General features: G+C 46.0%; 1 protein-coding gene across 1 annotated transcript; it reads right to left on the bottom strand.

Moving 5' to 3' along the window:
* Positions 1 to 12,428: 12,428 nt before the first annotated feature.
* LOC143364421 (uncharacterized) lies at positions 12,429 to 12,825 on the bottom strand (the record flags this gene model as incomplete). Its single annotated transcript, XM_076804787.1, has 1 exon — positions 12,429 to 12,825. A coding segment is annotated over exon 1 (397 nt), but the record flags the coding sequence as incomplete, so codon positions are not given.
* Positions 12,826 to 13,503: the final 678 nt, after the last annotated feature.

Below are 13,503 nucleotides of genomic sequence, written 5' to 3'. Positions count from 1 at the left end.
AGGATAGGATAGGATAGAGGATAGGATAGGATAGAGGATAGGATAGGATAGAGGATAGGATAGGATAGAGGATAGGATAGGATAGAGGTTAGGATAGTATGGAGGATGGGATAGGATAGAGGATAGGATAGTATAGAGGATAGGATAGGATAGAGGATAGGATAGGATAGAGGATAGGATAGGATAGAGGATAGGATAGGATAGAGGATAGGATAGGATAGAGATAGGATAGGATAGAGGATATTAGGATAGAGGATAGGATAGGAATAGAGGATAGGATAGGATAGAGGTTAGGATAGTATGGAGGATAGGATAGGATCGAGGATAGGATAGGATAGAGGAGAGGATAGGATAGAGGATAGGATCGGATAGATGATTGGATAGGATAGAGGATAGGATAGGATATGATAGAGGGTAATGTAGAATTTGGATAGGATACAGGATAGGATAGAATAGAGGGTAGGATAGGATAGAGGATAGGATAGGATAGAGGATACGATAGGATAGAGCATAGGATAGGATAGAGGATAGGATAGGATAGAGGATATAATAGGGTAGAGGATAGGATAGGATAGGAAAGAGGATAGGATAGGATAGCGGATAGGATAGGATAGAGGATAGGATAGGATAGAGGATAGGATAGGATAGAGGATAGGATAGGGTAGAGGATAGGATAGGATAGAGGATAGGATAGGATAGAGGATAGGATAGGATAGAGGATAGGATAGGGTAGAGGATAGGATAGGATAGAGGATACGATATGATAGAGAGGATAGGAAAGAGGATAGGATATAGAAACAGTATAGGATAGGATAGAGGATAGGATAGGATAGAGGATAGATAGGATAGAGGATAGATAGGATAGAGGATAGGATAGGATAGAGGATAGGATAGGATAGAGGATAGGATAGGATAGAGGATAGGATAGGATAGAGGATAGGATAGGATAGAGGATAGGATAGGATAGAGGATAGGATAGGATAGAGGATAGGATAGGATCGAGGATAGGATAGGATAGAGGAGAAGATAGGATAGAGGATAGGATAGGATAGAGGATTGGATAGGATAGAGGATAGGATAGGATAGGATAGAGGGTAGTGTAGAATTTGGATAGGATACAGGATAGGATAGAATAGAGGATAGGATAGGATAGAGAATAGGATAGGATAGAGGATATTATAGGTTAGAGGCTAGGATAGGATAAGGGATACGATATGATAGAGGATAGGAAGAGGATAGGATATAATACAGTATAGGATAGGATTGAGTATAGGATGGGATAGAGGATAGGATAGGGTTTTGGATAGGATAGAGGATAGGTTAGGATAGAGGATAGGATAGATAGAGGATATTGTAGGATAGAGGACAGGATAGGATAGAGTATAGGATAGGATAGAGGATAGGATATGATAGAGGGTAGGATACGATAGAGGATAGGATAGGATAGAGGATAGGAGATAGGATAGAGGATAGGATAGGATAGAGTATAGGATAGGATAGAGGATAGGATAGGATAGAGGGTAGGATAGGATAGAGGATAGGATAGGATAGAGGATACGATAGGATAGAGGATAGGATAGGATAGAGGATAGGATAGGATAGAGGACAGGATAGGGTAGGATAGAGGATAGGATAGGATAGGATAGGATAGAGGATAGGATAGGATAGGATAGGATAGAGGATAGGATAGGATAGAGGAATAGGATAGGATAGAGGATAGGATAGAGGATAGGGATAGGATAGAGGATAGGATAGGATAGGATAGAGGATAGGATAGGATAGAGGATAGGATAGGATAGAGGATAGGATAGGATAGAGGATAGGATAGGATAGAGGATAGGATAGGATAGAGGATTGGATAGGTAATTGGATAGGATAGAGTATAGGATAAGGTAGAGGATAGGATAGGATAGAGGATATAATAGGGTAGAGGATAGGATAGGATAGGAACGAGGATAGGATAGGATAGCGGATAGGATAGGATAGAGGAGATAGGATTGAGGATAGGATAGGATAGAGGATAGGATAGGATAGATATAGGATAGATAGAGGATAGGGATAGGATAGAGGATAGGATAGGAATAGAGGATAGGATAGGATAGAGGGTAGGGATAGGATAGAGGATAGGATAGGATAGAGGATAGGATAAGGATAGAGGATATTGTAGGATAGAGGATAGGATAGGATAGAGGATAGGATAGGATAGAGGTTAGGATAGTATGGAGGATAGGATAGGATCGAGGATAGGATAGGATAGAGGAGAGGATAGGATAGAGGATAGGATAGGATAGATGATTGGATAGGATAGAGGATAGGATAGGATATGATAGAGGGTAATGTAGAATTTGGATAGGATACAGGATAGGATAGAATAGAGGGTAGGATAGGATAGAGGATAGGATAGGATAGAGGATACGATAGGATAGAGCATAGGATAGGATAGAGGATAGGATAGGATAGAGGATAGGATAGGGTAGGATAGAGGATAGGATAGGATAGGATAGGATAGAGGACAGGATAGGATAGGATAGAGGATAGGATAGAGGATAGGATAGAGGATAGGATAGAGGATAGGATAGGATAGAGGATAGGATAGGATAGAGGATAGGATAGGATAGAGGATAGGATAGGATAGAGGATAGGATAGGATAGAGGATAGGATAGAATAGAGGATAGGATAGGATAGAGGATAGGATAGGATAGAGGATAGGATAGGATAGAGGATAGGATAGGATAGAGGATAGGATAGGATAGAGGATAGGATAGGATAGAGGATAGGATAGGATAGAGGATAGGATAGGATAGAGGATAGGATAGGATAGAGGATAGGATAGGATAGAGGATAGGATAGGATAGAGGTTAGGATAGTATGGAGGATGGGATAGGATAGAGGATAGGATAGTATAGAGGATAGGATAGGATAGAGGATAGGATAGGATAGAGGATAGGATAGGATAGAGGATAGGATAGGATAGAGGATAGGATAGGATAGAGGATAGGATAGGATAGAGGATAGGATAGGATAGAGGATATTGTAGGATAGAGGATAGGATAGGATAGAGGATAGGATAGGATAGAGGTTAGGATAGTATGGAGGATAGGATAGGATCGAGGATAGGATAGGATAGAGGAGAGGATAGGATAGAGGATAGGATAGGATAGATGATTGGATAGGATAGAGGATAGGATAGGATATGATAGAGGGTAATGTAGAATTTGGATAGGATACAGGATAGGATAGAATAGAGGGTAGGATAGGATAGAGGATAGGATAGGATAGAGGATACGATAGGATAGAGCATAGGATAGGATAGAGGATAGGATAGGATAGAGGATATAATAGGGTAGAGGATAGGATAGGATAGGAAAGAGGATAGGATAGGATAGAGGATAGGATAGGATAGGATAGAGGATAGGATAGGATAGAGGATAGGATAGGATAGAGGATAGGATAGGATAGAGGATTGGATAGGTAATTGGATAGGATAGAGTATAGGATAAGGTAGAGGATAGGATAGGATAGAGGATATAATAGGGTAGAGGATAGGATAGGATAGGAACGAGGATAGGATAGGATAGCGGATAGGATAGGATAGAGGATAGGATTGAGGATAGGATAGGATAGAGGATAGGATAGGATAGATTATAGGATAGGATAGAGGATAGGATAGGATAGAGGATAGGATAGGATAGAGGATAGGATAGGATAGAGGATAGGATAGGATAGAGGATAGGATAGGATAGAGGATAGGATAGAATAGAGGGTAGGATAGGATAGAGGATAGGATAGGATAGAGGATACGATAGGATAGAGCATAGGATAGGATAGAGGATAGGATAGGATAGAGGATAGGATAGGGTAGGATAGAGGATAGGATAGGATAGGATAGGATAGAGGACAGGATAGGATAGGATAGAGGATAGGATAGAGGATAGGATAGGATAGAGGATAGGATAGGATAGAGGATAGGATAGGATAGAGGATAGGATAGGATAGAGGATAGGATAGGATAGAGGATAGGATAGAATAGAGGGTAGGATAGGATAGAGGATAGGATAGGATAGAGGATACGATAGGATAGAGCATAGGATAGGATAGAGGATAGGATAGGATAGAGGATAGGATAGGGTAGGATAGAGGATAGGATAGGATAGGATAGGATAGAGGACAGGATAGGATAGGATAGAGGATAGGATAGAGGATAGGATAGGATAGAGGATAGGATAGGATAGAGGATAGGATAGGATAGAGGATAGGATAGGATAGAGGATAGGATAGGATAGAGGATAGGATAGGATAGAGGATATTGTAGGATAGAGGATAGGATAGGATAGAGGAGAGGATAGGATAGAGGATAGGATAGGATAGATGATTGGATAGGATAGAGGATAGGATAGGATATGATAGAGGGTAATGTAGAATTTGGATAGGATACAGGATAGGATAGAATAGAGGGTAGGATAGGATAGAGGATAGGATAGGATAGAGGATACGATAGGATAGAGCATAGGATAGGATAGAGGATAGGATAGGATAGAGGATATAATAGGGTAGAGGATAGGATAGGATAGGAAAGAGGATAGGATAGGATAGCGGATAGGATAGGATAGAGGATAGGATTGAGGATAGGATAGGATAGAGGATAGGATAGGATAGATTATAGGATAGGATAGAGGATAGGATAGGATAGAGGATAGGATAGGATAGAGGATAGGATAGGATAGAGGATAGGATAGGGTAGAGGATAGGATAGGATAGAGGATACGATATGATAGAGGATAGGAAAGAGGATAGGATATAAAACAGTATAGGATAGGATAGAGGATAGGATAGGATAGAGGATAGAATAGGATAGAGGATAGGATAGGATAGAGGATAGGATAGGATAGAGGATAGGATAGGATAGAGGATAGGATAGGATCGAGGATAGGATAGGATAGAGTATAGGATAGGATAGAGGATAGGATAGGATAGAGGGTAGGATAGGATAGAGGATAGGATAGGATAGAGGATACGATAGGATAGAGGATAGGATAGGATAGAGGATAGGATAGGATAGAGGACAGGATAGGGTAGGATAGAGGATAGGATAGGATAGGATAGGATAGAGGATAGGATAGGATAGAGGATAGGATAGGATAGAGGATAGGATAGAGGATAGGATAGGATAGAGGATAGGATAGGATAGAGGATAGGATAGGATAGAGGATAGGATAGGATAGGATAGAGGATAGGATAGGATAGAGGATAGGATAGGATAGAGGATAGGATAGGATAGAGGATTGGATAGGTAATTGGATAGGATAGAGTATAGGATAAGGTAGAGGATAGGATAGGATAGAGGATATAATAGGGTAGAGGATAGGATAGGATAGGAACGAGGATAGGATAGGATAGCGGATAGGATAGGATAGAGGATAGGATTGAGGATAGGATAGGATAGAGGATAGGATAGGATAGATTATAGGATAGGATAGAGGATAGGATAGGATAGAGGATAGGATAGGATAGAGGATAGGATAGGATAGAGGATAGGATAGGATAGAGGATAGGATAGGATAGAGGATAGGATAGGATAGAGGATAGGATAGGATAGAGGATAGGATAGGATAGAGGATAGGATAGGATAGAGGATAGGATAGGATAGAGGATAGGATAGGATAGAGGATAGGATAGGATAGAGGATAGGATAGGATAGAGGTTAGGATAGTATGGAGGATGGGATAGGATAGAGGATAGGATAGTATAGAGGATAGGATAGGATAGGATAGAGGATAGGATAGGATAGAGGATAGGATAGGATAGAGGATAGGATAGGATAGAGGATAGGATAGGATAGAGGATATTGTAGGATAGAGGATAGGATAGGATAGAGGATAGGATAGGATAGAGGTTAGGATAGTATGGAGGATAGGATAGGATCGAGGATAGGATAGGATAGAGGAGAGGATAGGATAGAGGATAGGATAGGATAGATGATTGGATAGGATAGAGGATAGGATAGGATATGAGAGAGGGTAATGTAGAATTTGGATAGGATACAGGATAGGATAGAATAGAGGGTAGGATAGGATAGAGGATAGGATAGGATAGAGGATACGATAGGATAGAGCATAGGATAGGATAGAGGATAGGATAGGATAGAGGATATAATAGGGTAGAGGATAGGATAGGATAGGAAAGAGGATAGGATAGGATAGCGGATAGGATAGGATAGAGGATAGGATTGAGGATAGGATAGGATAGAGGATAGGATAGGATAGATTATAGGATAGGATAGAGGATAGGATAGGATAGAGGATAGGATAGGATAGAGGATAGGATAGGATAGAGGATAGGATAGGGTAGAGGATAGGATAGGATAGAGGATACGATATGATAGAGGATAGGAAAGAGGATAGGATATAAAACAGTATAGGATAGGATAGAGGATAGGATAGGATAGAGGATAGAATAGGATAGAGGATAGGATAGGATAGAGGATAGGATAGGATAGAGGATAGGATAGGATAGAGGATAGGATAGGATCGAGGATAGGATAGGATAGAGTATAGGATAGGATAGAGGATAGGATAGGATAGAGGGTAGGATAGGATAGAGGATAGGATAGGATAGAGGATACGATAGGATAGAGGATAGGATAGGATAGAGGATAGGATAGGATAGAGGACAGGATAGGGTAGGATAGAGGATAGGATAGGATAGGATAGGATAGAGGATAGGATAGGATAGAGGATAGGATAGGATAGAGGATAGGATAGGATAGAGGATAGGATAGGATAGAGGATAGGATAGGATAGGATAGAGGATAGGATAGGATAGAGGATAGGATAGGATAGAGGATAGGATAAGACAGAGGATTGGATAGGTAATTGGATAGGATAGAGTATAGGATAAGGTAGAGGATAGGATAGGATAGAGGATATAATAGGGTAGAGGATAGGATAGGATAGGAACGAGGATAGGATAGGATAGCGGATAGGATAGGATAGAGGATAGGATTGAGGATAGGATAGGATAGAGGATAGGATAGGATAGATTATAGGATAGGATAGAGGATAGGATAGGATAGAGGATAGGATAGGATAGAGGATAGGATAGGATAGAGGATAGGATAGGATAGAGGATAGGATAGGATAGAGGATGGGATAGGATAGAGGATAGGATAGGATAGAGGATAGGATAGGATAGAGGATAGGATAGGATAGAGGATAGGATAGGATAGAGGATAGGATAGGATAGAGGATAGGATAGGATAGAGGATAGGATAGGATAGAGGTTAGGATAGTATGGAGGATGGGATAGGATAGAGGATAGGATAGTATAGAGGATAGGATAGGATAGAGGATAGGATAGGATAGAGGATAGGATAGGATAGAGGATAGGATAGGATAGAGGATAGGATAGGATAGAGGATAGGATAGGATAGAGGATATTGTAGGATAGAGGATAGGATAGGATAGAGGATAGGATAGGATAGAGGTTAGGATAGTATGGAGGATAGGATAGGATCGAGGATAGGATAGGATAGAGGAGAGGATAGGATAGAGGATAGGATAGGATAGATGATTGGATAGGATAGAGGATAGGATAGGATATGATAGAGGGTAATGTAGAATTTGGATAGGATACAGGATAGGATAGAATAGAGGGTAGGATAGGATAGAGGATAGGATAGGATAGAGGATACGATAGGATAGAGCATAGGATAGGATAGAGGATAGGATAGGATAGAGGATAGGATAGGGTAGGATAGAGGATAGGATAGGATAGGATAGGATAGAGGACAGGATAGGATAGGATAGAGGATAGGATAGAGGATAGGATAGGATAGAGGATAGGATAGGATAGAGGATAGGATAGGATAGAGGATAGGATAGGATAGAGGATAGGATATGATAGAGGATAGGATAGGATAGAGGATAGGATAGGATAGAGGATAGGATAGGATAGAGGTTAGGATAGTATGGAGGATGGGATAGGATAGAGGATAGGATAGTATAGAGGATAGGATAGGATAGAGGATAGGATAGGATAGAGGATAGGATAGGATAGAGGATAGGATAGGATAGAGGATAGGATAGGATAGAGGATAGGATAGTGAAGGAACAGGGTTATATAAGGCGGGTGCCTTAGAATGAGTGTTCAAATCAGGTGTACGTGACTGAGTTGTTTATTTACAATAAAGAGTGATGTCGCGAGAGCGTCCGGGGTGGTTCGACTAAAACCGGCGATTCGCTTCGACTCGCGGTTGAACTGTTATTGCAACTTAGCAACGACCGGACTAGCTCTAAGTCACTCGGCGGATACGCGGCTGTGTCTCGACTTCGTGACTCTCCTTTCGCGTCGGTAGTCTCTGCCTTATATCTTCAAAAATGCTTGTCGGCTGATTGGTGGAAGTCCTTGCGGGGAACTTCCACCAATCCGTGCATTTTGCATAACACGCCCACGTTCCACGCCTCTCGTGCGTGAGAAGGGTGAGCGTGTCGTTCTGTTAAAAATCTAATTTTGGTGATGCAGCGGGGTGTCTTCCGGGCCCCGTGCTAAGTGCGGTACGTGACTGCTGGCTTACGTCAACGGGCCCAGCTTTCCCGGGTGATAGAAACCAGGCACGCGTCGCTGGGACACTCTAGGCTGGAGACCCTTAGACTACCCAAAATTTATGGCGTCCACTTGCGCTATTGAGTTCGTCGCTAGGAACTACAAGGACACATCTGTCCGCTAAGTGGCCAAAAACGTTAAAGACGTTTTCTCACAAATAGCGTCTTATGCTGTGCAAACCATAAATCTTTCTTGGTGCTGGTGCGCTGAAGATTTCTCTTCCGGCGCCCCGCTAGCCGCTACATCACCCCCTTACCAGTGCTAACGCTATCCTAACTTAATCCTAATTACCGGGTAATCTATACCTATTCTTATTGTAGCTGGCTATTTACAAAATGTACAATATATATACAACGTGGCAAGGTTGTCTCACGTTCCGACCTGCAGGTAGTCAGGAAATCTAACGCGTCTACCTGAGCGCGTGTGGACAGGTACCTGCGCGGGGGTCGGCTCGGTCGTCGGTTGCGAGTCTTTGTATCGTACGGTCTCGTCACCGTTTACCGTGTACGCGGGTTTAAGGCGGTCAATGGTTACCGTTGTGTCTTTTCCGCGCACTCGAATCTTGAAATTCTTCCCGTTACGCGAAATAACTGGGAAAGGTCCTTCGTACGCGTTTTGCAATGGGGTCCGCGTTGCGTCGGTACGAAGGTACACGTGGGAGGCGGTCGCTAGGTCTTTGTAGACAAACACTTTGTTGCCACCATGACGCGATCCCGGCACCGGGCGAACGTCGCGGAAGTGTTCGCGTAACTGCCTCACCATGCTCGCGGGGTTTTCGTTGCTCGCCGTGTTGGTAAAAAATTCGGCAGGTAGCCGAACGCTCTCGCCATAGACGAGCTCTGCCGTTGATGCCAGCAGGTCGTCCCGATACGCTGCCCTAATACCTAAAAGTACTACGGGCAACGCATCGGTCCAACGTTGCGTGCCGTGGCACTTTATGGCAGCTTTGAGCTGTCTATGGAAGCGCTCGACCATGCCGTTTGCCGCCGGATGATAGGCTGCAGTTCGAATATGCTTCGCGCCTAATAAATTGCTCAGGTGTTTGAACAACTGCGATTCGAACTGCCTACCCTGGTCCGTTGTGATCCGGATGGGGGTACCGAATCTAGCCACCCATCCGGCGACAAACTCTTTCGCTACCGTTTCTGCCTCGATATTGGCGATCGGAAAGGCTTCGGGCCAACGCGTGAAGCGATCGACGCATGTGAGGCAGTATCTTTTGCCGTCTGATATCGGTAGCGGGCCCACCAAATCGAGATGGATGTGCTCGAATCTGGCGGACGGCGCTTTGAATTCCGATATCGGGCTGAAGACATGTCTACTCGTTTTAGCGCGCTGACATTCGGTACAACTGCGAGCCCAAGCGCGACAGTCGCGTTCTATCGACGGCCAAACAAATCTCTGTTTGCAGAGTTTCGCGGTGGCCTTGATACCTGGATGGGCGCAGTTATGGACAGCTGAGAACGCGTGTCGGCGAAACGGTGCTGTTACGAATGGGCGCGCGACATTCGTTGACACGTCGCAATAGACTTCGACGTCGCTGTCGATTAATTTGACGCGCTTGAGCGTTAATGAGGTGTCGGACGCGGTTAAGAACTTGTCGACTTCTTTGTCGTTTTCTTGCGAACGAGCTAATTCCGCGTAGTCTATAGTCGACGCGATGGATTCGATTCGCGATAGTGCGTCCGCCACCTCATTATCTTTGCCGCTGATGTGCCGAATGTCGGTGGTGAACTGGCCTACGTAATCCAGATACCGAAACTGTCGAGGGGAACATTTGTCGGATCTCTGGTTGAACGCGAAAGTCAGAGGTTTATGATCGGTGTATATCGTGAACGAACGACCTTCGACCATATGTCGGAATTTCTTAACCGCTGTATATATCGCTAGAAGTTCGCGATCGTATGCGCTGTAGTTACGCTGTGCGGGCGACATGGATTTCGTGTGGAAGGCTAGTGGCCTCCACGAATTTCCTTGTCGCTGTTGCAGCGTTGCTCCGATCGCGAAATCCGACGCATCCACCATAATCGCGAGTTGCGAACGACTCGATGGATGCGTTAGTAGCGTAGCGTTGGCAAGTGCATCTTTGGATGCTTGAAACGCTGTTTCCGCTTCACCTGACCATTGGATCGGGGCGTTGCCTTTCGCCGTCCGACCGCTGAGCAGGTGGTGAAGCGGTGTTTGTACCGCCGCGGCGTTAGGTATGAACCGTCTATAAAAGTTTAACATACCGAGGAACCTACGGAGCTGTTTCGCGGTCTCTGGTTTCGGAAATTCGTTTATGGCCTTTACTTTTTCAGGTAGAGGCCTCGTGCCGTTGCCGTTCACAATATACCCGAGAAACTTGACTTCGGTAGCGGCGAATACGCATTTGCTCGGGTTTACGATGACACCGTACTCGTTAAGCCGCTCGAGGAGTTGACGCAGATGTTCCATATGCTCGTCTTCATCGACTGACGCTACTAGAATATCGTCTAGATACGCATAGCAAAAATCGAAACCGCGTAAGACGGTGTCGATGAAGCGTTGAAACGTCTGCGCCGCGTTGCGCAAACCGAACGGCATGACGGTGTACTCGTACAACCCGAACGGCGTCGTTACCGCGGTCTTCGGAATATCGCGAGGGTTTACCGGTATCTGGTGGTACGCGCGGACCAGGTCTAACGTAGTAAACACTGTCTTCCCTGCTAATGTTCGCGCGAAGTCCTCGATATGTGGTATGGGATACCGGTCGGGGATCGTGCGAGCGTTTAAGGTCCTGTAATCGCCGCAGGGCCGCCATCCGTTGTCCTTCTTCTGCACCATGTGTAGGGCAGAAGCCCACTGGCTTTTAGAAGGACGGATGTGACCCCGAGATAACAGTTCCTCGAACTCTGCGCGAGCGACCTTGTACATATCGGTGGACAATCGGCGGGTCTTACAATACGCGGGGGTGCCGGGAGTCGTTACAATATGATGTACAACATCGTGTTTGACTTGCCTAGGAGTCGCTGTGGGTCGGGTCACGTCGGGAAACTGGGCTAGCAGCTGGTGGTAGCGTGAGTTCCCCGCGATGGTCCGGATGGAGTCCGTGAAACCCACGACGGTGCGTCCCGTTGTCGTCCGTGATGTCGTCTGGTCGATCAGGCGTCGTCGCCTGAGGTCCACCAGTAGGCCGTAGCGCGTGAGGAAGTCGGCGCCAATGATGGGTTTTCCCACGTCGGCGATGATGAACCTCCACTGGAAGGCCCTCCGTAGTCCCAGGTTGAGGTCCATCACGCGGATGCCGTAGGTGCCGATCGTCGATCCGTTTGCCGCAACCATCTCGTATGACGTCTTGCTGACTCGGCCTTTGACGAGTGTGCGTGGATACACACAAAGGTCCGAGCCAGTGTCGACGAGGTATTCGGTCTTCGTCACTTTGTCCGTGACGAAGAGGCGGCAGGTGGATGTTCCGTCACTGGCTGCCGCGGTCAGTGTCGGAGGGACTCGTTTCCCGCATACGAACACGGCTGGCGGCATTTGGTGGACTCCTCCCCAAACCTCTGGTGATACCAGCAGACGTTCTCCGTCTTACGCGATGACCTGGACGAAGACCGACTCCGTCTGGGCGTCCTGCTTCTCTTGTGACTGCAAGGTCGGGATGTTTCGGCGATTCGAAGCTCCAGTTTCTCCAATCGGTCGATCAGGAGCTCTGCCAGGCGGTCGGACTGCGTTGGGGCCGACGTGCTGGCTACCTGGGCTGGCTGCACCTCCGCGTGGATCTGGTCGGCTATCTCGGCTAGCTTGCTTAATGGCAGGTCTGACTGAGCCGAGACGATGGCTCTGGTCACGTTGGGTAGTCTACCTGACCACAGGGTCCGCAGGAACTCGTCGCTGACTGTGGTACCTGCGAGGTTCCGCATATGGCGTAAGAATTGCGACGGGGTTCGGTCGCCTATTTCCTCCTGCTCCAGCAGCTGCCGGATCCTTTTTCCTTGGGTCGCCGACAGCCTCTTCAGAAGTTCGGACCTTAGTGTCCCATACTTGTTGGCCTCCGGTGGGTTTATAAAAATGTCCTGCACTTCCACCGCGTATTTGGGCTCGAGCTGAGACAGTATGTAATAAAATTTTGTCGTGTCAGCTGTAATCCCGTTTAGGGCGAACTGTGCCTCGATTTGGCGGAACCACAGTTCGGGTTGCTCAGGCCAGAAAGGTGGGATCCTGATGGCGACCTTGCTGACTTCTGGCGTCGTTGTCTCCATTTCAATATCACTGCACTACACGCACTTCGAGAGAGAAAAAAATATGCGCGTGATTCGACTCAGTCACCCTGATCACGTCGGGGTCACCAATGAAGGAACAGGGTTATATAAGGCGGGTGCCTTAGAATGAGTGTTCAAATCAGGTGTACGTGACTGAGTTGTTTATTTACAATAAAGAGTGATGTCGCGAGAGCGTCCGGGGTGGTTCGACTAAAACCGGCGATTCGCTTCGACTCGCGGTTGAACTGTTATTGCAACTTAGCAACGACCGGACTAGCTCTAAGTCACTCGGCGGATACGCGGCTGTGTCTCGACTTCGTGACTCTCCTTTCGCGTCGGTAGTCTCTGCCTTATATCTTCAAAAATGCTTGTCGGCTGATTGGTGGAAGTCCTTGCGGGGAACTTCCACCAATCCGTGCATTTTGCATAACACGCCCACGTTCCACGCCTCTCGTGCGTGAGAAGGGTGAGCGTGTCGTTCTGTTAAAAATCTAATTTTGGTGATGCAGCGGGGTGTCTTCCGGGCCCCGTGCTAAGTGCGGTACGTGACTGCTGGCTTACGTCAACGGGCCCAGCTTTCCCGGGTGATAGAAACCAGGCACGCGTCGCTGGGACACTCTAGGCTGGAGACCCTTAGACTACCCAAAATTTATGGCGTCCACTTGCGCTATTGAGTTC

This window comes from Halictus rubicundus, unplaced genomic scaffold (genome assembly GCF_050948215.1).
Source record: "Halictus rubicundus isolate RS-2024b unplaced genomic scaffold, iyHalRubi1_principal scaffold0532, whole genome shotgun sequence".
NCBI classification, from domain to species: Eukaryota; Metazoa; Arthropoda; class Insecta; order Hymenoptera; family Halictidae; genus Halictus; species Halictus rubicundus.
The sequence above is the reverse complement of the archived record's forward strand: the minus strand, read 5'-3'. Positions and strand labels throughout refer to the sequence as shown.